This window comes from Lichenostomus cassidix, chromosome 4A, assembly GCF_008360975.1.
Source record: "Lichenostomus cassidix isolate B80296 chromosome 4A, HeHo_3.0, whole genome shotgun sequence".
NCBI lineage: Eukaryota > Metazoa > Chordata > Aves > Passeriformes > Meliphagidae > Lichenostomus > Lichenostomus cassidix.
In genome coordinates, this window is record NC_139485.1 from 14853468 (window position 1) to 14880254 (window position 26787).

The window sequence follows — 26787 nt, forward strand, 5'->3', positions numbered from 1 at the left end:
AACTTTTCTACTTGGAAGTCTCTGTCTCATTTTAGCCATTTTTCTCCACCAAGAGCAGCACTGAGGAGTTCCTGTGCTGAGCCAAGTGAGCAGCTCTGTGGGATCTCAGAAATCCCAAAGGATCATCCTTTGCACACCCTGCTCTCAATTGCTGCACCAGCATCATGGGATCAGTGTCACCTCTTAAGCTCTCTAGATGTAAATGACACTTCAGCATGTCCAAATTTCAGCTCCAGATTAGCTGCCTCCTTGTAACACGCTGTGCCATGGGTCTTATCAGCAATTTCTTAGGGAAATCACAAACTACCTTCAATTACAGGATCATCCCCTTGACATGGATTATACCCGAGTTTGACTCCTGCATTATAAACTGCTTAAAAATTACATAATGACTTTTGTCAGAAAATAAAGGACAGAATTTCTATATTGTACATGGAACTAAGCTTCCATCAATTTAGGTAATAACCTTCTCCTGCTTAATATAATCAGAGGAAATGCAGGACCAAGAGGAAAAACTCAAGAGTCTTACAAACATTCATAATATTCACCGTTATAGGAAAAAAGATCAAAAGATAACATTGGAAAGCTTCATATTTATGACAATACTTATAGGTGAAGGCAAGCCAGTAATTCAGTTCTTATTTTTACTTCATTAACTCAGCTCTGAATCCAATTCTCATTTCCTCTCTTCAGCTCTGAGGCTCGCCGGTTCAAGGCTTGGCTTTATCCTTGGCAGTGCTGGCTGTTGGCTGAATCCTGTGCATTTCCCACTTCTGCTGGCCACAGTTTAAAAAGGCAGGAGAGGCTCTGCCCAGCAGAATGCAGCCTATCAATTCCCAAGGCAAAGCAATCCCAGCGAGCAAATGGAACCAGCAGTTGTGCCTCGCAGGGTTAAACCAGCTTATCCCCGACCTCCCAAGTGTAGAACAACATCCTTAGAAGAGATGACCCAGTTTATTAGAGACATTCCTGGCTCTCTGCCGAGCCCCTCGTCCCCCCCACTGTGCAGCAATATCTGTGGTGCAAATCCGGTGTCTATAATTGGGATGAATAATTGCACGGCGTGGAGTGTCCTCATCCTGCCTTTTCTTGGAGCCTGCGGTTTTAGATCGGGTTCTGTGCATCAGTTGAAAATGTTTCAGGCCACGTGCACAAAAGCCATACACAAATTTCAGATTGTTAATCAAAGGCATGCTAAAAAACGGAAGAACTAGAGGTTTGGTACGTAACTTGCATTGATGCTGCAGCTGAGCCCTGTGTGTGGTGTTTATTTCAATTGCAGTGAAATCATATTAAATCAACATTCCGTTCTGATACTTGGTGATGAAATGGGCTGAGGTAATGGTTATTTTTAGCAAACAAACCTCTCACAACAAATTTTCCGTGCCTTTGATCCCTGTCACTGCTTCTGTGTTATATTTTGGGAGGAATGGGAAGATCAGAAGCATTCAAAGCATTCAAGGTATGAACAAATCCCACTTTCTTCTGTACAAGCACAGTGTCATTTTGCCTTATTCACCTTTCCCAGTGACACCAGCTTTGAGCTCTCTGAACCCTGACACTAATTAACATCTGTTTTCTTCTATCTCAAGTACTTATTTGTATGTATTGTTAGTTATTTCTGAATCATTGCACTATGTTTCCCCTTTCCCATCTGCACCATTTAATATCGTTCTTGCTTTTCAGTTTATTATTTCTCAATTTCCCACACACAGACTCTGAAGGTCTGCATTTTCCCTTAACACCCCAAGATATTTAACCTCATTAAAGCTGTGCCAGATTACACATTCCTTCAGCCTGAGGTTTGAGCTTCAGGTTTCACCAGTGCCACAAAGCTGCCCCCACCAGTGACATCCCATCCTGTGCTTGGGCTGGACACTGCTGCTCACACACAGCTGCACAAACTTCAGGCTCCAAGGTGTTTGAAGGTACCTTAAATTCTTCCTGCTGACACACCATTAAACCACACATTGTCAGGTTTCTGCAACAGAGACTCTGCATCTTTTCCCACTGGTTGGGTAAGCTTGAAGTTTGCTCTGATGGAAGCAGAACTGATAAATATTTCATAGCACCCCAGTGTGAGAAGAGCTGTAACTGCTTCAACACTCAGCCAAAATTACAGATATTCTGTTAATATCTGTTTCTAAATCTAACTCAGCTAAAAAGATGGGGGAAAAAAGAGGTATCAATGCACTGAACAGTTTAGCAATAAAAAATTATACTGAACCCCAGTCATCCCACTCTGTAATTTCCAAACCAAGCCTTGATCCACACAAACTGACAACTCACCCTTCTTGAGATTTTGAACTGACTTGTTAAATATTGAATGTTCAGCCTCAAAGTAAACTGATTTTAGATGGCAATTATCATGATTCTTACTTGACCTATTAATGTCTTCCTCACACTGGACCAGAAAGTCTGTTTTTGCAGTTCCTCTTCAGATAGGATGCATATCTTGCCTGCAGGTTCCCAGCATACAAAAGCCAAGGTGATTTGTGGCACTTATGTGCAGCACAACACGTAACAAAAAACGACCAGACTTGCCCCGCTTTGCATTCCTTGGGGATTGCTGTTGGACAAGGAGGTGCTGCTCCCAGCCAGAAGGCCATGCCATGCTAGGGATGGTATTACCATCCAGTGTAGAAATCTCTTGAGACACAAGTATTTCATAGGAGGAAACATTTTCCCCAGTGCTCCCAATGGCACGAAGTAGAACAAGGACAGAGTTCCCATCCAGAGCCCTGCAGCTTGGCTCACCTCTCACTGCACACCCTGAATGTCTCACTCACACATGCTCCCACCAACTTGACTAAAGCAGTTTTGTCCCCTCCTGGGAGAGCAGAGGGAGGTGGAGAGAGCTCCCCAAGTTCCTCTGGAATAGTTTTAAGACAAAAGGCAGAGCTGAGGTGCCCTCTGACTGCAGGCAGCTTTAATCCCTGCCGGGGTTTCTCTGTAAAGCTGCTCTGAGGTGTTTGCTCTCAGCTCACGTCGCTTTCCTGCGGCAGCTGCTGGTTTTCCTGAGCCTTGCACTCCCCAGGCCAAGGAGGAACTTTCTTCAGGCTTGTACTGATGTGTCTCCCCACACAATCCAGCTGTGCTCCCCATGCACAGAACAGCTGGGGGCAGATCTCACACCTCAGCCCCTTCACCTGCCCCAAAGCATGCCTGAGCTCCTGTGACAGAGTTTTATTCAAATAGATAATGTGCAAACAGTGATTTAAAAATCAAAATCTAGCATGGGAACTCTCTACCCATTTCAGGTCTTTCCTGTCACCAAATACATCAGACTGAGAGCTCAGACACCCCAAAATGAAGCTCAGGGCAGACAAACCTTCTCTCTACCCAGAAATGAAACGTCACCACTAAGGCACAGCTGACCTAAAGTCACCACCTGTATGACAAATGCTCTCCAGAGCACAGCAATACTTTAAAATCTACCACCAACACAAAGCATTCTGCTCAGACCTTGGATGACACAGAACTGAAACACAGTCAGTACACTCAAGACCTAAACACAAGGACAAAAGTGAAGATATTTTCCCCCTTTTAATTCTCCCTAACTGATACCTTCACTGCTATTTTTGAATCCTTGTTATCCTTCCAGCACCCTGTGAAAAACCAAAAATCAATGCATTCATAAAGGCCACTGCACATGCACCAGGAGAGAACACAGAACTCTGTCATTTCCAAAGACACTCTCATGAGTTACTGAGAGGGAGATATTTCTAGACTAATATTCATTAACAATCAGGGTTACATCATCCTACAGCAGAGCTGAGCAGACAAGAAAGAGTTTCTGCAGAACTGCACAGCTTTTATTTCTCTCCTGATACAGTTGAAGGACAGGGCAAGGGAAACAAAACATTGAGGCAAAAGATTAAAAATTCACAGCATCTAAAAGACAAGCTTCTCCATTTTAACCAAAATACAGATCAGGCTTTTTCCTGTTTGAATGGCAGTAAGTGCCATAATGGCAGTCCTACAACTCTATCCATTCTATTTCTGTTCCCTTACACTCTTTCTTCAAAAGAATTTCACAGTTGAAATCAAAGTTTCTAGGAAGTAGGAGCTTTTTCTCCTTTGGTTGTCTTACACCTCTGTGTAAACAGCAGTTTTAGGGTGCCAAGTCCTCAACTTGTCTCCTTAAGGAGGCTGATTCTGCACTCAGACCAGGAAAGTGCATCCACAAATCTGGAAACAGATGGTGCTAAACAAGATTGTACTAACCAATGGGTTTTATGTGTTTTATTGATTAAAAACACAAAGGATTAAAGGTCTAAATAACAGAATTCCCTGATAACCATCCTGAATGGTGTCTCACTGCAGGAAGGACATTGAGGGGCTGGAGCCAGAGAAGGGAATGGAGCTGGGGAAGGGTCTGGAACACCAGGAGGGGCTGAGGGAGCTGGGGAGTCTGGAGCCAACATCACCCCACTGCCAGCCCTGTGCACCCACTGCACACTCCGAGCTGCCTCTGGCACTCAGCTGACCCCCAGCACAGCAATCAACTCTAGAAAGAAACTCAGCAGCAGAATTTGTACCTGACAGGTCACACACCTGACCTGGGTTACCTTGCAACTGGATATTGGCTATGGATGGGGTGGCAGGGTACTGAGAGGGAGGGCAAAACTTCCCCTTTTAGCAGTGAAATTGTACCCAAGAACACTCCCCAGCTCCTTGGTGAGATGCTCTAAAAGGTCATTGAGTGATAGAGGAGATGAGCCTTCCAGAAAAGAGCAGCATTTTTAAAAGCCTCCTCAAGAGAATTAGGAAAGAAAAAAGATGGATTGAGCACAACAGGATTTGTACAAAAGTACCAGTTCCTCTGGGAGATGCTCTTACAAAGTGCTCTCTGTATAAAAAGAATTAAGTGATTGTACCAAACTCTGCAGAAATTGGAAGTGCTACAGCTGAGACCTAGAAAAACTCTGAGAAACCACCATTCATGTGATGGTCCTTAGATTCCTACTTATACAGGAAACACTCCCACACTCACACCTTTTGAAGACTAAAGAGAAGAACTGAAAAAGAAAGGAAAAAGTACTGGTTACAGCAGGAGAAAGCAAGGAAAGGCTCTTCCATTACCTAGACCTCATTCCAACACAGCAGCCACTGGCAGGACACTGGCAGGACACTGGCAGCTCCATGGACTGGGGGCTTTGATGGGGTGAGTTTGGTTACCATGACAGACACTTCTGACAGAGCTGGGCTCATGGAGCAGCCCCTGGAGAGCCTGGCTGTAACATCCAACCTGAGGCTGGATTTCCATGGGAAGGAGGCACAACTGACACCTCTTCAGAGGGAAGGTGGAAATGCTCAGCAGCAACTAAACAAAAGAGCTGGGCAGAGATTTTTTTTTCCCCTGATGAAAGCTGTTTCATACCTTGCGTTATGGTTTGGAGTCACTGGTGAATTGAGGACACCACCCTGGCTGATTCTCCTACAGAAATGACACTTATGTGGATAAAATTAGACTTGATCAAGTTCCTACAGCCAGCACTGACTAATTCTGTGCATGTGCAGAGAAGCTGCAGAGGGAGTTACTCTCTTAAGCATCCAGTTGCCTCAGTTAACAACCACTTCAATTTCAATATAAAAAACCTATTTTGAACCCCAACCTCTCAGTCGTTACCAATTCAGATGTTATATTTGTGCTAAGAGCAAAATTCCTACCTGAGCATCACATCACCTCCACTGGCTTATGACCTTGACCTGCTTTTAAAGATAGACATCAACTTTACCTCAACTGAAACAGTGCACCTACAGATAATGTCTGTATCAAAGTAAAAAGGGAAAAAACCCACACAATGTAAACAGAACTGACATTTTCAAAAATGCATTTTTATCAACTTAGCATTGCTTCACTTGATGCATTAGATACTTAAATGGAAATGTACTTACTGCTCTTTTTCTGGAACAACCTGTAATCCAAGGCACAGTAAGGTTTCCTGAAATCTGCAGAGGGGAAGGAGGAAACAGAACAGAAAACAAGGAGCTTAGGTTGCTGTGAGAGCAAATACTGAAACTTCAGCACTGTGTGTTCATTTCTGACACCAATGTCTGTAAACAGGTTAAGATTAAAACCAAAGTCACACTCAGCTTTACTGTTAAGACTAAAACACTGTTTCTTTGGGTGAAGGCAAAGTAGCATAGTGGTGACTTGAGAGTTTCTATACTTTGGATACCCCAAAGCTTGTATTTCACAACAGCAGTTTCATTTTCAATCTGTCCCAACCTGTCAGGATGAGCAGGCTGGAGTCAGCCAAGGGCTTAAGACAGAGCTGCCATCCCATCTTTTTCAACTACATCACTTCATCTTCCAGAAAACATGCTCTCTTGTCACTCACTGAGCTGTTCAATGTCTGATGTTAAAGATTTGAGTAGCAGCAGAAAAATTGGGGGTATCAGGTTGGAGATGGAAGAAGAAGGGCTGTGAAGGCAAAGGTGAACTGCCTCCACTCCTATTGCTTCTCCATCATTCCCAGAGGTAACACTTCATTCAATGACAATCTTGGACTGTTTTCCCTGACCACCTGAGGTGTGTCATATTGGAATATTTTAGGCTTATTTAGGATTCCATGTTCACCTTCTGCTGCAGACAAGCAACGCTGGAGAGACCGAACATAGCTCTGGAGAGATTAATCACCTCAGGCCATTAAACACATGTATGTGAGGAAAAAACCTGTGAACTTCTGCTGACTTAACCAATCTGCACTGAGAGTTTTTGTATTTGCAAAGTGCTTCCCTGATGGCTCTTGCAGCATGAGCACAACCAAGTACAGCAGCCTGGTACAGGTGTCTGCTGCACAAGCACGTAAGACACTTTTATTTTTCCAGCTTTTATCTGGAAGCACTTGGAGGTCACCCAAGGTCAGACACTTTCTCATTACAGAACAAAGAGGGTTGAGGGGGGCTGGAAAGGAGCACCCTCTCCTCCCAGGGGTCAGCCTGCACCAGGTTGTGAGCCTAAAATATTAATTTCTTCACTGCACACACACATTTTAGAAATCCTGTATAGGAAGTTACATTTGTTACAACCCTATATCCCACACAGCAGCTTCACTCAACAGAATCCACTGTGAAGGCACCCTGAGGATCCACCCAGGTAGCTCCTCTTCACTAATTTAAAGGGGACTACAAAACAAAAGAAGTGCTTTTCTATGGGAAGAAAGCAAAATCTACCTGGCAGAGCGTTAAGGGTTGCTGGGAAGGCAAATGCACACAGTTCTGACAGGTATAAAGCCAAAACCAGCCAAGTTCATCTCAAGACAACTCCCTGAAAGACAAGGTGCACAGCACTGCTCTGAGCTGCCTTTGGGAAACAGGCTGAAGGGTGGGGTTGGGAACAAAGTGAATAAAAACACACAGATTTGCACCAGTGTTTTTGTCCCTTAGGGTCAGGGGGAAGGAACCAAGACTAAATGGCAATTCAGCCTCGAGGACAGCACTGACAACCTCTCTACTTCAACACACTCAAAGTCAAACTAAGACAAGCAAGTAGGCTGAAGAATTTGTTTACTGAATCAGCTCAGGCATTAAAATTGATCACTTAATTAAATTTAGTCTTAAGTTACACTAACAGGAATTTGATTAATTGAACCAGTAAGGAAGCTATAACTAATTGCTAATTAGATACCCCACCAATATATGACAGTAATTACTTCATCAAAACATGAATCACACAGTCCTGACTTTGAAGAAGCATCTGCTTGGATGTTCAACTACTCCAATAATCATTTAGCTCAGGTTTAATCTATTTTTAAATTCAAGAAGATTTCCCCAAGTTTAAGGATTTTCATCTCTGTGCTGATGGATAAATTACCTAAACATGGGCAATAAAATTAACATAAACTGAGTGCAAAAAAATGAAGTGTCATCCTGAACAAGTCTAAAAGGATTCAGACAGCACCTCAGAAAGTCTCTAATACCCAGAAGTGTCACCTCAGAGGTTCATGGGGTGCATGCTCACAGCAATGAGGGAATTAACAGCATCCTGCTCAGCTTTTCCAAGGTTTAAAACCCTGGAATGACAAGGGATATGACAGGAAACAGAAGCTCCCTCCATCCACATTCCCAGTCCAAAGAACAGGGTATGTGGGACAGGCATGGAGGTTAAATGGGGTACACGTTAATTCCTCACTTATCAAAAAAATCATGTATGTTGTTAAAACAGGGGAAGTAAAAAAACCCCAAAACAAAGTTCCATGTGATCACATCTTCATGTGATCCATAAAACACCACAGGGACAGATAAAATGTCACTGACTGTGAGCTGTTCTAGCTCTTTAAAAAGACTCTGTTTCTACACCATAAAACCCTAAAACAAAGTTATTCCAAATTTCATTTAAAAAAATTTAAAACAGAAGAAATCAATCACTCTGATGCTTTTTCAGGAGTGAAATAAAGCACCAGGAGCACACAGCTGATGGAGGCATCAGTAATGGATTTCCCTTCATGAAACTTAAGAAAAATGTCCTCAACTCAATCATAAGCACTTTTACCAAAGTGCTTTGGTAAGTACTTGGTAAGTATGGAATGATCTGTGCATTTACAGCTCTTCTTCTCCCGTGAAACTGGGATGTCCAAAGTAAACAGCATTTCATGAATTCTACAACCAAGTAAGAAAAGTAACAGTAAACACTGACAAGTCTATGTGAGAGTATAGGAAAGAACAGCTCATCTGACGTGCCACCTACTACCCAGAATTTACTCAACTCCTTCTGCTCATCAAACCTCTGGATTACCCAGAAAAGTAGTAATTCAGGTGAAAAGTGGCACTTACTTGACTCAAAAGCTTTCTTTCAGATGGTCAGATGAAATAGGAACAAGTCAGGAAAACAAGTCAGAAAAAAAAAAGAAGAGAAAAACTAAAAAAAATTTTTAAAAAACCATGACTAACAAAGTCTTGTCCTCTATCCTGGTGAGCAAAGCACGGGAAAAGCTGATATGTTGTCAACATGGTTTACTTTCAGGATAAATTAAAAAGGCAATAACAGGCAAAAGCATGCAGGTGAGACACACAGAATCACATCCTGTCAGCCTTAAAAGACTTTTATCTCAGTGTCTCCAGACCATGTCACGCCAGATGGTGTAAAAATCCATGAAAAATACCAATTTGGATGTTTTCTGCACAAGTAACTCTCCCCTAGTAATACCAAAAAATAAAAAAATGTGTCAAGTGTTGCAGTTCCTCCTAAACATCTTTTAGTTCTTCAGTGATCTGCATTTCACTTCTCCTCAGTATCACTAAGAGGACTTTAGTACAGGATGAGGAATAAAGGGATGGAATGCAAAACTGGTTATTTGAATTAGATATTGTGGGAAAGGAAGCAGAGCTCCCTCCCGAGGGATCCTAATCCCTGACACAACACAGGTCCAGAGATTGCCACCTGCACAGGGGGCTCAGGAATCCAAGCTGACATCAGTAGGGCTGAGCAAATGCACAGCAGACAAATGTCCTGTGCCACGTGTGATGTGTGTCCCCAGGGAAACACCCAGGGTATGGCCATGGCAGGTGCTGGAAGGCCAAGACAGGACAACACAGGCTTGAGCAACCAGCAGCTCACAGGTATGAGCCTCCTGCAGCCACAATTCAGCCAAGGAATCCATGAAATCCTCACTGAACTTCAACATATGGTTAGCAGGGGCTCAGCTGGACAGGTAGAAGTGCTACCACACTGCAGTGCTGCCTGCACTGGGTTTGAGAAGGAGTTATCTCCACTGAAAGGCATGAAAGGAGCACAGCCTGCAAAAGGTGAATCTATTGCTCAGTAGCTACCAACTTTGAAAGAAAACAGCATTTATCTACAACCTTGGTTTCAAGGTTTGAAGACAAACTGATGGATTACCTGGTAATTATTTTGGTTTTGCGACAGCCTCAGTTGACTTGAAGATGTAAAATGAGGAGAAAAGGTACTTCTGGCCGCATTGGCAGCGTTATAAATCGTACTGGATGTGGTGTGCAATGAGGTCCGTGCAGGCAGGTGGAACTCTCTGCTGTGGTAGAGGAGATTGTCAGGCACATCCCTGGCACTGCCCACCTGTGACCCACAGCCGCCACTGCGGCCCGGCCCGGCCACGGCCACGCTTTGGTTGTCCCCGCGGCCGGAGCCGCCGCCCTCGCAGAACCTGGAGTAGCCGTGGATCTGCGCCCCCATGGAGGCCAGCTCCTCCTCCCGCGCGTACTCGTCGTCCACGTCGCCCGTCTCCATCGCGATGGACAGGCAGCTGCCCTCCAGGGAGGGATGTTTCTGCGAGGAGCTCCCGGCCACGAGCCGCTGGGGCTGGTCGGTGACGGCCAGCGAGAACACCTCGCGGATCTCCAGGTTCTGGGTGCTGCAGGCGGGGTCCCTGGGGTGAGCCCTGGGCCCGGGGGGCATGTGGGACGCCAGGGCGGCGTGCTCGGGTTTGTGCAAGCGCTGGCACCCCGCGGGCTCGGCCTTGCAGGGCCTGTGGCAAATCATGGGTTTCTGAGGTAACACCAGCTCCGCCGTCTGCACCGAGGAGCCGCCGTAGCTTTTCTTCGTGTGACTGTAAATGGAGTTGGCAGAATTGAGCACGCTCGTCTGCCTGGACAGTATAATGGTCTTTTCCCCTACTAACAGAGAAGCGTTTTTGCAGTGGGGTACTTGCCGTCCCAAGGGGATGTGCTGCTGCTGGAACTCTGCGTCGCTCTTGCCCGGCAGCCGTGGGATGGAGGTTTTGTGGAGCTCTGCCATGGAAGCGTTCATGTGCTTGGCGGCTCCCGGCCGGCCCGACGAGCTGGCAGGGCTGTAGATACCAGTCACTATCACGTCGTTGTTAGCAGAGGTCCAAGAGGATTGCTGGCTTTGGGATCGAGCAATATTTACCACGTTTCTCACTGCTGCTTCTGGGGGCATGGAGGGAGTGGCAGGGGCAGTCCCTGGGGGGGTTCCCCCAGATTCCACTGCAGTCTTGCTGCTCATCTTCCGCCGCTTGTTGCCAACCCACGTCTGCAAATGACAACAGCCATGACAACAAACACAAACCGAGGCGTTAAAGAAGCAGGAAAAAATTAGCAATTCCATTTTTAAGCAGATCTGATGACATGTTAAGTGTTCAAGTTGAGATCTAAGTTTACAAATATGTAAATCATTTAGTGATTATGCAGTGAACATGACAGGGTGGAAATCCAGGCCTGAACAATACAGGGTAGAAATCCATGCCTCTCCTGCTTGGGATCCACAGCCAATACACAGGAGAACCCCGGTTTCAATTCCAAAGACCCAGTTTCTCAAAAATCCTGAGACTTCTGTGCCTACTGTCCTGAAGTTACCCTCAAGATTTACTTCATTGACACCACTGTGACTAATTTCCTACGGGAAAGCAAACATCCCTGCCATACACAATTCCACTCTACTAATTCTTTTGTTATATTTTATAAAATGTCTATTTTGAAGCACAGTTTGTAACATGCAGTAAAATGTCAGTTATTGGTCAGCTTTGCCTGTGCTGAGAGCCCCACTCTCCTGACCAATTGTATTTAGGGAATTCATGGGCCTATTATAATCCTATCTGCATGTGCCAGCTGCAACTCAAGTATCATTTTGCAAAGAACTAATCACTGACCAAGGGTTTTATAGGAAAAAAAAGGGGAAAAGGGGGCATTAGGAGAAGTAGAAAGGAGGGGTCTAAAGGAGACAAAGGCAAGATCATGCTACAATATGACAAATGCAGGACAAACATTGGATCTGTTTCCATTGCACTTCCCAAGTAAGAAAAAGTTTAAGTGCTGCAAATCAGGACTCAGAAAGAGACAAAAACTAAAGGAATGATACTTGATTGCAGGAAGGGAAACAGAGAGGGAAAGGGAACATGAAGATGGAGAGAACTGCAAGGAGAGGAGAGCTGGGCTGCCTCCTCTAGGACACTCAATCAGCACAAAAATAGCAAAGCAGCCCTGGCTGCACCATCAGCATCCAGATTCCTGTTACAACTGTCTGCCTGCCCCTGCAGCCTGAATCCCTGGCTCACTTTCACAGCTTCCACCACCTTGAGCTGAGAAAGTAACTTTTAATGTTTCCAGAGTGTTCTGAGGGAGGGGAATCCAGGTAAGAATGTGGGAGCAGGGCTGTTATTGTCAATGTACCACTGGTAAACCAATTAAAAACCAACCTAGACTGGTCCCACTTGTTCCTCCTCTGTTCAGTGTCACAGCAGCTCCTGGGAGCTCCACTGCCCCTGTTATTTTTCCATCTAATGCTTCAGGATTTCTATTTCTGCTCTCGGACAACAGCCATTTTGTTGTCTAGTGTTTCACAAAGGGATTATTATTTCCCTTCCTGTGGAATTCATAGACTCTGTAAGAGCTCCTGTTAGCACTAGTGACATTCTTGTTTTAAAAGAAAAGAATGTCCTCACTGTAAATAACCGTGAGGGACCACAATATTTACAATTGTGATATGGAATACAACTGTGACTGAGTGCATCAAAAGAAACAGTTACACAATTGTTTCCCCCAAATATATTAATTTATAGAAACTTATTTAGCTTAAAAATAGTTTTTAATAACGTGGCCTTGTTTTGATACAATGCATTCTACAAAGTTCGTATAGTTTCAACTCATAATTTAATAAAAAATTTTAAAAATCCCAACAAAAGAAAAAAAACCCAAAAATCCCTCCTTGTGCAATCCTGGCCCCTGCTAAATGCAACAGTCATGTGAAGATATTTCAGGGAAAACAAACTAAATATTCTCACTGGGTGAAAATGAATGTCACATACACACACACACACACTGAAGTCTGATTTAAGACAAGGATAAAGTTAGAGACTCTAGATCCCTATATATTTTATGTGACGCAATGAATGTGCATGTTTAACAAATCTGGAAGGCCTCAGTACTTACCCTGACCACGCTGAAATCCAGTTTAGTTTCTTGTGCACACTGTAATATGAGCTGAAAGCAATTTTTACTTTGATTTGTCATTCCATTTTCATAATACCGCTGTAATATCCTTTGTTGTTCTACAGTAAATACAGAACGCAGATTCATCTGAAAAGAAAAGGAGATACTCTGAAAGCTGGAATAAAAACTGTAACACTTGCAGAATGCACAGGCTCTCATTTGTGCTTGTGATAACACCAAGGATTGACATGTTTTCTCGACAGAATCTTTTACCAACACTCTTCCTTACTTTCCAAAAAAGCCTGTTGCAGTCAGCATTGTGACAGACTCAAGCTGAACAGGTGAACTGTATGTTTGGAACAACAGTGACTGCTTTTCCTAAATAAGTAAATATTACATCATATTGCTAAGTCCATGAGGCTCTAGTTTCAAGGAAAAAGCTTCTCCCTTAAAAATAAATAAATTAAATAGAGGCATCAGGCAAACCAGAGAAACATCAGCAGCTTCAATATTGGCAGGTCTGTTTCATCTCCTCTAAAAAACAAACAAACAAACAAACAAACAAAAACCAACAAAAAACCCCAAAATCTGGTACAAAATAAAGGCGACTGTTTGACATGAGTAAAGTTCCCACTGTCTCCAATTCAGCAAATCCTACACTCCACGAGGTCTGGTCCTTCTGCTGTGCCAGCAGCAGCACTTCAGCTGCAAAGGCACAAGGATGAAGGGCCCAAGACCAATTTGGGGGAAAAGCCCCAAGGAAGGGCTTTGGGCAGGCCTGGCACTGCCCACCCAGTGCAAAGGCTCCAGTTTAACACTGGAGGGACACACAAGCCCCAGGCTGAGCAAGATTCTGCTGCTGTGACACCACTCCAAGGCTGGAAATCAGGATTTTTAAGAACATGTAAAGGTTGTTTTCTATGGATACAGAGCCAGTGCTGGCTACAGCACCTTGGGATGTGCTCCTGCTCCTTGGCTTTGTCCAAAGTGGTGCTCAGGAATGCAACCAGGACAAGAGGCCCAGGCTCCTCCCAGGCCAGCAGCAACTCCTCAAGTCCTATTCCCAGCACTGAGAGTTTCACAGCGAGGACACAGAGGTGACCTGGGACAGGGCAGCACTTTGAGGAACATGTTAAACCAGACATTGCTTTGTTACATGTGAAAATTCACGCCCTGGCTTGGGAGAGGCAAAAAATATTGCCAATTTTAGCAAACAAACAACAGAGTCCTAATGGCAAAATGGAGCTTTCTGCTCGTTTCCCAGTCTATACAGGCAAAGAATGGAATCCTCTGGGTAGATTTCAGAAGAGAAGAGCCCCATGACCACAGATTTCCAAGACAGTGCCTTTAATTGTCTCAAACAGGAGGCCACCAGCTGAGGCACTGCAAGCACCAGCCAGGAACAACCTGCATCAACTTCGTGCCTTGGGAAGCAAAAATGTCAGCAGCCACAAGTAGTTTTAATGCAGTACATGCATCATAATAATGCAGAACAAACTACAGAATAAGCAACCTACCATCACCCAGCAGGAATATAAAGGGGATAAGGGAACCCTTTGTAGTGAACCGTTTTTGAAAAGTCTGGATGGAAAGGGGAGTGGTGATCTACCTAATCTTTGCACAAGGGCTGCTCCTAGCATAGAGCAAATAAAATTATTAAGGGCTCAAAAGCATGAACAGATATCCAACTGCTTTCACATTATTCTCCAAAATGATTATACTGTGTAGTGGTAATGGATGTTAAGAGTTCAACAGGCCTGTATAAAGAACGAGATTAATATCTAAAATTTGGAGTAAAATGCTTGTAGGCCAGAGCTTCAACTTCAGAGTTTACTTTCCCCTCTATGTCAACAGGCAATGGAAAAATCAATAATGACCATTTTGTAAAATTTACTGTTTCTTTAAAAACAGCAGATGATTTTTCAATCACATTTTTTACCTCTGTTCCCAACTCTTATTCACCCTCTCAATCCAGTGCATCATTAAATGCAGCCCCACCAGCTCCATTATAGGTCAGGTTTGCCCAAGTTCTGCCTCCCCCAGAACATTTATTCAGTCACAGCCACAGCTGGGAAAAGGGGACTCTTGCTCTGAATCACCTACTCCTTAAAGAAATTTATAGCAAGCAACAGAGGAGACAATTATTAGTCCATTAACAAATCAATAAAGTTCATAATAATCTACTTTCTAATGCTGAGAGCTGCCTTCAGCTCTCCCATGTGGGTACACAATGACAAGGCCACCGACCGATTTTTGTCACTTTGAAAGAACACAGAAGAGCTCATTCTGTGATTCTTTTTCCTCCTGCACGATTGGCAGGACTCAGCTTCCACTTCTGTCTCCTCCTCTTTCAGTACCAGAGCTCCTGTTTTATTTAGTGGAGCTCAGTTCCCACGAATGACCTCATCAGAAATAATTATGAACCTTCCATCTTTCCAGATCCAGCTGAAGTGTGTCATCCCAGAGCTCCAGCATTTCCATACACAGGTTCATCACATCATGCTCTCCAAATAGTTCACCAACTGCACAGCAGACTCTTCCAATGGCAAGATAAATTTTTAGAGCCAGACCTGATGACCTGCGAGGGAATACGTGTGTCAGGTCCTTGACACATTTTTTAATTAAGTGGATTTCTGTATCCAAGGTCACTTCTGTGTTAAAATACTTTCATTGTTGCATTTGACATCTGTAATTTAGATAAAGACAGGGTGGAGCATTTTGATTAAATCACTTGAACTTCAGATAAACCCTTGAGCACAGCATGACAGGTTTGGCCCAGCTAAGCTCAGGAGAGGTCATGCTCTGGTTTAATAACTCATTTTTGCAGTGCATTTTAATCACTCATGAGCTACACCTGCCAACCAAAGTCCTGGTGAGATTCCCTACTAGTCTCTGCCTTGAACCCAGTAAAGCAGAGCTCAAAGGATCTGTGCAGAGACCGTCAGAAACCTATTCAAATAAACAGATTACAGGATCCTACAGCCACAGAGTTATGAAAGCTGAGTCATAACTTTTACATTCCACCACCTAAACCTTCAAATAAGCAGGTGAGATTTATTAAAGCTCTTTGTGTCTTGGATATACTGAATCTTCAGTCAACAGACAGTTCTGTATCATTTCCCACCGATTTCACATCAGTGTGAAGGAAATTTGGCAATATTCTCTCTCTGGAAGGTTCAAAGCTCACTGATATTATGTCACCTGTAAAGTGCAGATGGAAATCAGTTTGCTATCAGCAGTTCTTAAGTGCTGGTTCTGAGTATCTAAAGCAGTACCTCTGTTGAATAAACAAATTACTGGATGTTTGGGATCTCCCCTAGAAAACCACAGAGTCCAAAACCATCCCATTAATCCAGGAAGAGCTGTCTCTATATATCCCACCTGCACAGACAACTCTGCTCACTGCCCATGCCTGTCACACCTGGGAATTTACCTAAATGGAGCATTCAAACAGCTGCAAGAACATAATGTTACTGTCTCGAAGACAAATTAATACAGGATGTGTTCCTCAAAGGATTATGCTGATTATTTTTTGGGAAAGTACTATCAGTTCAGTATCAGTTTTCATAATTAGAACAAGATATGAACTCTTTCATTTTCCTTAACATAGGAAATAACTTGCAAAATGCTCAAATTACTGAACATCGAGGTGGCCACATCAGCATGAAGGGAATCAGCAGGTCACACACCTTCATCACAGACTATTATTCAAAATAACCTCAATATTCTAAGGAAACTTTTAAGGAAATAAACTCCTTTTCCCAATCTGTGCACCTACAGAGCACTCCAGTCTCTTCAGGATTTCTCACCTTTGTCTTGAACCTCAGACTCCAAGTTAGAAATCCACACGGATTTTTATCATAATTTCATTTTGATCTTGACTTGCCAAGCTTAGCAAACATGCATATGACCTTTTGGGAAGCCGGGTGTCCAGCTGGTTGGCAACACATTGGCACTGAAAAGACAGTTTGTTACAGAAGAGAACTCTGTGAAATTTAATAAAAATCAGGCAAAGCATTATGCAAACAAATTCCATGAATGTAAGTTGTATTTTCACTTTAATAAAAGACAGAGGAGGCAAAGCAGTATTTAAGGATTCAACATCTGCCTGCTCTAATAAAATAAAGCAGCCTTGGCCAAGTGTGTTGTTGTCTGTCACAGTGCAGTGAATAATGTATGACAGCTGAAAAAGCAGATTTTCCAAGTGCTCCCTTGCTCCTGCTACGTGTCCTAGGCCAACCAACACTGAGTAACTCTTCACTCTGCTGGTCTCCCACCCCTCAGCCTACTGTGAGCCCAACAATATAAAGATGTTTTTCACTGCCTTTCTGAACTGAACACCAATTAAATAAACCTGCTCATCCTCAGACCCCTGTGCTGTGTCACGGTTTGGGAGAGGTAAACAGAGTCCAAGTGCTGGCAGGCACTGGGGACACAGGGAGATGGCAGGGTGGTGACTGATAAGGACAAAGATGGGAACTCCATGGCCTTCAGTTCGTCCCAAGGACAATTCCATGGACAGCCTGTGACCGTCACCAGCTCCTCGTCAGATGACACTGGGGTTATTCTTACAGCTGAACTTTTTCAGGCTTCTTTAGCTGTTTGAGCAACTCTCTCCCAGTGTTCACCTTCCATCCCTTCTGTGGGAAAAGCCAGAATGAGTGGAGAGGGGAGAACACAAAGACCTACAGCAGAATTTGCTCCTGAAGCCGTGGTGAGTTTGCTTCATGGACTCAGTGCAAGATCCCAGTGTTTGCTGCAAACACCCAGCCCTTCCACCCCAGCTACTTCATCCAACACTCAAAAATCAGAAATCTCTCCAGGGAGATCTGGTGAAGCCAGGTCATTCATTTTTAGCAACTAAGGAAAACAATTCCATGTCAAGGAGTACCACAAAAGAAAGAATAACTGTAAGAAAATGGGAAAAATAATGTAATCAAATAATTCAGGAGTTACTGAGGTGGTCTGCAATTACTTGAAAGATCTTGGGTTAAAAAAAAAAATTAAAAAAAGGAGCAGCGTAAGAAGGAAAAATAATTTCTACCTACAATGTGTAGCAGTATGATCTTAGTCTCCAAAAGTCTCTAAATGTTAGGACTGCTGAACCAAGTAAACATTTACAAGGTAAATCTTTACAGAATACTACACTAATTAATTTGAAAAATAGGAAACAAACCCATAATTATACTCACTTCAAACAGCTCTAGAAACTAGTCTTGGATGTCAAATAAATAATAAATAAATCAATTAACTCAGAGTAGAAGCCACCATGAAGTAGCTAAGTATAAAAATATTTATGGTATAACACATTTTAAAACTGTCAGGGATTAACATAGGGTGATAAAAGGGAACAAGCAGTTTCTGAGAGTTTTCTTTTTTAACTTCAGCTCCAAACAGGCATTTGCCTAGAAAAAAGGCACCTTACAAAGCCAGTATCTGTTTTAGTCTCTCCATCTGTAACAGGTACAAGAAGAAAATCAACACACTCCCAATTTATCTTTTTTATATTCCCTCCACAGATCTTCAGTGGCAAAAAATAACAAGTCTTAGTGCCAATATAAATCTGAGACAAAACTGGAACTATGGTAAGAAAGCTATTATAGACATAAATAAAACAAGACTGCAGTAGTGACACTATTCCTCCAGCTTTAGAAACTTGAACTGAAATAATCTCATTCTCTTTCCATGGCTGCCAAAAACTCACCATTTTTTACACATCCCAAAAGGAAAGAAACCAACCAACCAATCAACTTACACACCATGTGGAGATACTGGATGCACATCAAGCAACAACATTTAATAATCTGAATTTGCAGGTTGGTGCCTCTTTTCTACACAGGCCAAACCAGTTACAACCACTCATGCCAAGTGCAGTAGATGAGGCTGATGCTTGGGTAAGTGTAATGTACAGACCAGCTTGTAAAACTACTTTTAAATATCCGTGACTCGCAGCGTAATTGCTTCCCTCTCCACTAAGTACAGCGTTTGTAGGATTGTATTACAGTCCCACCTATAAAATGCAGCCCTTTATTAAGGACAAATTAGACAGCCCTCAGTAACTTAATAACATAATAACCCATGACCACAACTCTGGAGGTTTATGCATCCCATCCTGCTTTTTTGATGCCAGTGAGACTCCTGACTGCAACTGGATTAGGCACATGTTTTAAATAAACCATGTACTTGTTTTTTAAGAGCTGTATCAGAAAAATGGGAAGGAACCTTAAAATGCAGCATTACTCTGAATATGTGAGCTGCTTGAGGACTCCAGTTGGGAGAACACAGGACTCCTTTCGGTGAGTTAGGTGTGTTCTTACCCACAGTATGAGAAAACCCAGCCAAAGGGGGCAGGGGACAGGGTTGAGGATTTTTTGGGACAGGCAAATGCCACACAAGCACTTCCAGGGGCAAGACTTCCACAACAGCACAGCGTTCTTCCTCCTCATCTTCAAACACCTGAGGTATAGAAGTGTGGCAGCACAAGGCCTCCTGTCCAACCACTGTGACTGGCTGTGCCTGGCTCCACAACAGGCCAATACCATGGAATCACAAAGGGTTTGGGTTGGAAGGGACCTGAAAGATCATCTTCTCCCACACCCCTGCCAACACAGGCACAATGAGGCACTGGGGACACTGAGGCAACCCAGGACAGGATGAGAGGACACAGCTTTAAGATACACCAAGGTAGGTTCAGGTTGGACATTAATAAGAAAATCTTCCCAGAAGAGGTGATCAGACATTGGCAGGGGCTGCCCAGGGAGGCAGGGGAGTGCCCATCCGTGCAGGTGACCAAGGAGGTGGCACTCAGTGCTCTGGGCTGGGTGACAAGGTGGGGATCAGGCACTGGTTGGTCTCGATGATCTCCGAGGTCTTTCCCAACCTCAGTGATTCTGGGATTCTGGGATTGAGGCGCCGGAGACCTGAGTCCTCTCTGTGACTGAGAGGACTTGTGCCAGGGGAGGTTTAGGACCGAAATTAGGAACAATTTCTCCACACAAGGGGTGGTCAGACATTGGAAGGGGCTGCCCAGGGAGGTGCTGGAGTCCCCGTGCCTGCAGCGTTTAAGAAAAGGCTGGACGTGGCACTGAGCGCCCTGGGCCAGCGGGCGAGGCGGTGTTCGGCGGCAGGCTGGGCTGGGGGCTGCCGGGGGTGTTTCCCGGGCTCGTTTCCCGGGCTCGGTGCCGCTGACGTTCCCGTGCCTGTGGCTGCACCACACGGACTCAGGGGCCGCTCGGGCCCCGCGCGCACGCGCACAGCGGCCCCGGCCGGCGCAGGCGCGCGGGGGCTCCCCCGGCGCGCGCGGAGCGGCTGCGCGCGCACGCGCAGTTCGGCCGGCGGCTCCCGGCGCGTGCCCGGCGCCGTTCCCCCCCCGCTCGGGGCCGCGCCGGGGGGGCGGGAGGCGCAGCAGCGCCTGCGCGCGCCGGGCGGGTCCGCGCGCGCGATCCCGTGCGGGCCTCCCCCCCCCAGCAGCGCCGGGCCCGGGGGGCGGGGGGGGCATCGCCGGCATCATCATCACCATCATCATCATCATCATCACCACCATCATCACCTTCTTCCTCCTCCTCCCCTCCCGCCGCGCCCCTCCTACCCAGGGGCCCCGCCGCTCTTGCCCCCCGGGGGGCTCCCCTGCGCTTACCGTGCAGCGCGGGGCCGGCGCGGGGGCTCCGGGCTCGGCCGGGCTCGGCTGGGTCGGTCCCGGCGTCACACAATGAAATCAGCGGCCCCGATCATTAATTCTCATCATGATCGTGACGTGCGCGCAGACAGCGGCCAATGGCGCGCTGCGATCAGCGCGGCCCGGACGGCGCCCGCCCCCGCCGCCTGCCGGGGGGGCGCGCACGGGAGCGCGGGCACCGTGAGGGGACGGGGCGACACTGGGCCGGCCCTGCCTGCTCCCGCTCCGGCCCGGCCCCGGCCAACGCCCCCGGAGCCCCGCACCGCCCCCGCGCCGCCGGGCCCGGCCGGCATCAGCCCCGGGAGCGCTCCCCGAAGCGATCCGTGAGATTTCGGGGAGAAAGAAGGAAAGAGCGAGCTGTATGAATCCAAGAGGGTGGTGCCAGGCTCTGTCCAGGGACAGGACGAGGAGCAGTGCTCAGAAACTACAATACAAGAAGTTCCTCCTCAACGCGAGGAAGAACTTCTTTCCATGAGGGTGGCAAAGCACTGGATCAGCTGCCCAGGGAAGGTGTGGACTCTCCTCTCTGGAGACATCCCAAACCCACCTGGACGTGTTCCTTTGTCACCTGCTCCGGGTGACCTTGCCTTGCCCTGGGTGATCTCCAGAGGTCCCTTTCAGCCCCAACCATCCAGTGATTCTATGCATGGCCATCCCTGTGACCCCACTGGGCTGTGCAGCCCAGCCTCGCAAGGAGATTGCGCCCAGTGAACCCCAGAAAAACTCCATGAAGGACTGTGCTTTCATTTGTGCCACTATTATGGCGCTCAAGAAATAAATCTTTCATTGCCTGGGATGGATGTGTTTGATCTGGGAAGGGAGGAAATGTCAGTGTGTGCAGGTGGGCAGTGCAGGGCAGGTACTCCGTGGGGCCACGGTCAGAGCTGGTGACAACACAAACCACACACGGTCACCGTGTCCTTGCGGGGATCCAGGTACACCCAGGTGCATCAGTGCCAAACCTCCTTGGGGCTCCATTTCCCTCCCAAAAGGAAACCTCATCAACAAAGGAGCAGGAAGGCTGACACTGCCCACCCGTCCTGAGGGATTGTGTGGTAGAAATCATATAAAATTACTGTATTGGCTCAGCTGCAGGAGCACTGAGAAGTCTGAATCGAATTTGAGACTTGACTGTGATCATTACAAAGCCACTAGATAGGCCATATCCCTGCTCCAAACAGTTTTCTCTGGAAGTCATGATGTTAAAATATTAAACAGGCAATTAATTTTCTGCAATGCTTTAATCAGAGCTACCAGTAAATATTTTTGCAGGACTGAGATAAAAGACTTGCTGCTGGTTCTCTATACGCTGGGAGAAGAAAAACTGTCAGTGTTTATGTTTATTTTAAAATTGCAAGAAGTTGTTTACATTGTTTAAAAATTTTAACACTGGCTTCTGAACTAGTAGTGGCATCCCTTTGGGGAGTTGGAGCTGGGTGATCTTTAAGGTCTTTGCATCTGAAACCATTCTGTAATTCTATGGTGTAGTAAACATCCTGAATTTAGTAACAGGATTTTAGAGATAGCCCATATATTTAAACCCTAAATCTTCTATTGTGCTGCTTTGTCTCCTGCATCTATTCTCTTCCTCTGTGTGCCATCAACACTTGCTCTGTAAAAATTAAATACAGCAACCAGAAAACCTCTACACCACTTTTATAGAAAATAATTGGTTTGGAATTAGCTATGGAATGATTCCTGAGAAACTTGGTACGTTTTCTTCTCACGTTATATGCGACTTGGGAAACAAAAATTGTGAGACAGTCTCTCTGAAATCCTTTGAAAAATACAGTGGTGTTTGATAAAATGCAGCTTATTAAACTCCTTTAAAATGGTGAATAATAGAAAGTAATATTTCAAGGGCTCTAATTTGACTAACAATGGGCTCACAGGTGCTTTTTCTATAGTTTTCATCAAAAACCTCACAGAATCGTTCTTGAAGGAGACATGAGATGTGTATTTAAGTTGTCAAAGAAACCAGTTTGCAGCCTCGCAGCCCCAAAAGGATTTATAGATCACAGTAGTGTTCTTCACGATACAGAAGAGGAGGCTGAATGTACAGGTTAACAAAGCTGCTGCTCCAGAAAGAATTTCATGTTATGTATTTCCCTGCTGGTATTGCCTCTCAAGGAGACAAACCTTGAGGAAAAAACTATGGCAGGATGAAACAAACCAAATATTCTTCTCCTGCCACCAGATCCAAATGCTTCCTCCTTCATTAATGACAGATTTCCATGAACAGGGGCTGGCAGATTGGTCTGGTGGTTTAAACAGCAGCCTGGGACATGAAAGGAGTCCTTCCATGAGGGAATTGGCATCAAAGTGAGACTGTGCTGCAGCCACTCTGTATGAACTCATTAAACTGATTAGCCCAGCTCACTATTAGTGACTTACCCCGGTGTGGTTCTGCATGGCAGGAAAGTGTCTGGGCCATGGCCGGGTGTGGCTATTTGCTGCCACAGCTGGGAACATCTGCATGGCTTCCACATGTGACAGGGAATGGATTCCACAGTCAGGAACCCAACTGTAGCATCACTCAGGTGTTCTCATCCCCCATCCCAAGGCATTTCCCTCTTCCAGCAGCTCATATGTTCTCAGACTTTTAGCAGATCATGCAGGTGAGAGAAGTCTCTGTCAGGATTGCTCAGAATTCCTAGATATGGAGTGGGAGCTGATGTGTCACACAGTTTAGAGCAATGGCTGCTATTTCCATTTCTTTGGCTTTTTATGGAGTCTGGAAAACATTGAGGAAGCCGCAGAGGCAAACCCAACTCACGCCACAGAACTCTTTCCCAGGACAGCTTTACTCACTTCACAATGCCATTGTTTATGATGTTTTAAAGGATGTAGCTCTAAGCCAGACCTTAGGGTGACCTACAGAGCCAGTGGCCTTTCAAGGAGTAAAAACAGGGTGGGAAAGAGCCCCTTTTCACCTGGAGTTTTTGTACTTGCGATTCCTGATCTCAAACGGGTAATTTGGCTCTGACACTGCTCCAAGGCATTAAATCATGTGGCTACATGGCATCAGCCAAAAAGGGACCTGGGTTGAATCTGTCCCTTTGTCCCCAAAGAGTCCAACTTGTGCTTGGGAAAATGTATGGAGAATCCAGTGTTGAGAAGCCTGGAGTTAATGTAGTGCTTGAGAATCTTCCCTTTGGGAACTCCTTGTTATCATTCATCCTGAATCTTTGATAAGTTAAACCCTTATAAGAGATTTATTAAACTTCAGGCTCAAGAGTGACCGCAGGAAAACACCGCTGGTCCTTTCCTTTTGTTGGAAAAGTGTATTACCAGTTTCCTCAGCAGCTCCTCAGGCAGTTCTGAGGCTTTGTCCCCTCAGTTTCACTCCAGGAATGTGTCTGACCATTCCAAAAGCCCTGCTAAAGTCAAGATACATTACATTTACAGCTTCATGTCTCTACAAGGCTCCTTAATCTGCCACAAAGGAAAGTTAGAGTGGTTTGATGTGGTTTAGTCTTGCAAAATCCAAGTGGTTTCCACCCAAATATGCGATTCCTTCTTTTCCTGTCGATGCCATTGGATTTGCAGGGATAGAAGTTGCCCTGAAAAGCAAGTCCTTGGTGTAGGTGCCTGTTCTTTCCCTCTTTCCCAGGTTTTCTGCTCAATGAACCCCAGCAATGACAACAGTGATGCTCATTTTACAGAAATATTAGAAAGGCACACTAAAGATTGGGAACACGAGAGTGTAATTAAAGATCCACTAAATCAGGAGGTTCCTCAGGTGTGAAATGGTGATGGAGAAAGGATTACAGCGTGCAAACCTGAGAAAAAATGTTAATATGGAAAATTCCATGTGGCACATTTTCTGCATCTAAAAGCACAGCCAGAATTAGAGGTCTTACAAGATTTACAAATTTTCTGCCTTCTTTGAACTTGGTTTTGCCATATTAATTAAAATGACTTGTTAATCCTCATCCAGTGCATAAACAAAGCTCCCATAAACTGAATCTGTAAATATGTCCTTTGTGCTGGTATGGAAACAACAGCTGGTGCTTATGGGAAAAAAAATGGGAAAGAGCCTGGCTGGGTAGATGCTTTAAGGATTTGTTCCACTTTTTTTACTTATTGGGATATTTTTAAAAAAATCAGGGATGCTGTTTCCTTTCATTTTTATTGCCTTTGATAATTTTTCATACACTAAGCAGGGAAAATTATAAATGCAATACACCAAAAAAATTTAAAAAGAGGGAGATAATTATTGTATATTTATTTTCCATTAGTATTTCTAGCATAGAGAGTTTTACAGTACAAAGAAAAAGTGAAAACATTTAAAAAATAAAAATGAAAACAAAACCAGGCATGAGGAAGCAAAGAACCAGGGAGAGAACCGTCATTTTAATTCTAAAGGATACAGTGTCATAGAAGCAGAGGTGAAGGCAAAAACTTTGGAATCAATTTTACAAATGAAATAGCAGTACAAAGCACCTCTTGGTCCTCAATAGCTCCACGTTCCCATTGAAGAAGAAGGGTAAATATCTGAAAGATTCCAAGGAAATCCTTTGACCAATGGTAAGCCACAAGCGCTTCCTGAAAGGAAAGCATGGAACTATTCAAACAATATAGACCCCACTGTGAGCCCTTTGGGGGCCTTGCTAAAAACATGGTTTTGACATGACCTCCCAAAGGTACAAGATCAGCTAAAAATGCCAGTTCTGGCAGTGCCAGATTTCAGCAAGGAGGGAAATCCATGAGACAATTCCATCCCTGCTTGGCTGATCTGTCCATCAGTTTGCAGATGGGTTTTCAAGAGAAGGCAAAGAGTTGCAGCCATTGCTGCAGAATCCTAAATCAGGTGAAGTTCCTCCTTGGGAAAGAGCCACTGTCTTTTGTAGATGAAATATCCTACTTTGTTCAGTCCCATAGCAGCACACTTGTTTTGCAACAAGACTTTGTACGTTTAGATCTTATCACAGACTGCTGTCATTCATTAGAAAATTATCCTATTAAGAAATATGTTTACAAAGTAATCTTCCATCTATGTCTTTGAGATAACAATAAAATTGAAGTATTGATGGTTCGATGCCAAATATTTTCCACTTTATTGTAACCTTGTTTTCTTTCATCTTTGGAGGAATTTGTTTAAATGCAAATGATTTCTTTCATGAAAGATGACAGCTTTTGTATTAATCACTATTTGTTAAAATAATTTCTTTAAATGAAGACTTACTCGTGGTAGCACTACATTATTGTTTCCAACCTGTTTTACTTCCTCTACACATCATCTTGTTTAATCTCAGCCCAGATAAAATGGAATGATGTGACATTAAAGGGAAGAGGAGGGGAAGGTTATTTCACAAGCACTGTGTCTATCTCCTGGTGAGGGAGTTTATGCTGTTGGGTTCCTAATGGATGCTTCTTCTGGGGCAACCACATCTGGGAAATGCCTTTAATTTCCTTTGAGGTGACCCAAGATGCCCAGTCTGGTTCAGACACAGGTGTAGCCACTGTCACCAAGCTGTTATCATTGGGCAGAGCTGCTGGAATGAGGCACTTGGAGCAGCATTTGGGGCAGAAATAGAATTGCCTCCTTTTAAATGCAAGGTTAAGAGCACAGGAGCTCAGGACAAGTGTCTTGGATCTTATCAAAAGCCTTTTTAGTCCTGGCTGGCAGTGGCTGAGTTTTTGGTGGTTGTTCCATGTTAGAGCACAGGAGTAACTCACACACACACAGAGACCCCCACAGCTGTAATTCCAGCAGTCAGTATTTCAGATGGTAGAAATGCTGTATTTATCACGTTTTAGTGCACCAGGGATGGGCTGTGGGATCTGAGTTTCCTGACAGTATCAAAGTGTTGCTGACCAGGGAATTCCCAGTTATGAAACCTTAATTAACATTACTCCTCAGTGTTCATCTTTATCAATAGCTGACTTTGATCTCTTTATTTTCCAATGAAAAATATATATTTCATACATTTAATTATAAAATAATAGCATATTTTACTCACATGGACATTTTGCTTCATGTTGCCCCCAGACTGACATACTCTTACATTCTTTTCCCTTTTCTTGTCCTTCTGAGGTCTTTCTTCTCCCAGCCCTGTAGCCCAGGACCCCTTCCAGCCTCCCTGGGCCACCTCAGTCCTGGCTGTGACCCTGTTCCATGGGGAGCACCCACTCCTGCCTCCCTGGAAGCAGCTGCTTCCACTGTGCCCTAACTCATCCTATTAAAAAAAAAAAAAAGCTTTTTGATATAATATGGGGGAAAAAAAATAGTAGCTGTGAGC

At 44.6% G+C, this 26787-nt stretch overlaps 1 protein-coding gene across 3 annotated transcripts in view; it reads right to left on the minus strand.

Annotated features, from left to right (window-relative positions):
- The window catches only part of HDX (highly divergent homeobox), a 40078-nt gene extending 19101 nt beyond the window's left edge, over positions 1-20977 (minus strand). The window contains exons 1-6 of one of the 3 annotated variants that reach the window (XM_085060687.1): positions 20504-20977; positions 16677-16822; positions 15292-15445; positions 12868-13014; positions 9848-10972; positions 5902-5955 (exon numbers count right to left, since the gene is read on the minus strand). In XM_085060687.1, the coding sequence (XP_084916813.1) occupies positions 5902-5955; positions 9848-10972; positions 12868-13014; positions 15292-15360 (1395 nt within the window). In that variant the 5' untranslated portion in view covers positions 15361-15445; positions 16677-16822; positions 20504-20977. The remainder of the gene's footprint in view (positions 1-5901; positions 5956-9847; positions 10973-12867; positions 13015-15291; positions 15446-16676; positions 16823-20503) is intronic. The other 2 variants (XM_085060689.1, XM_085060688.1) reach the window with 2 other exon arrangements.
- Positions 20978-26787: the final 5810 nt, after the last annotated feature.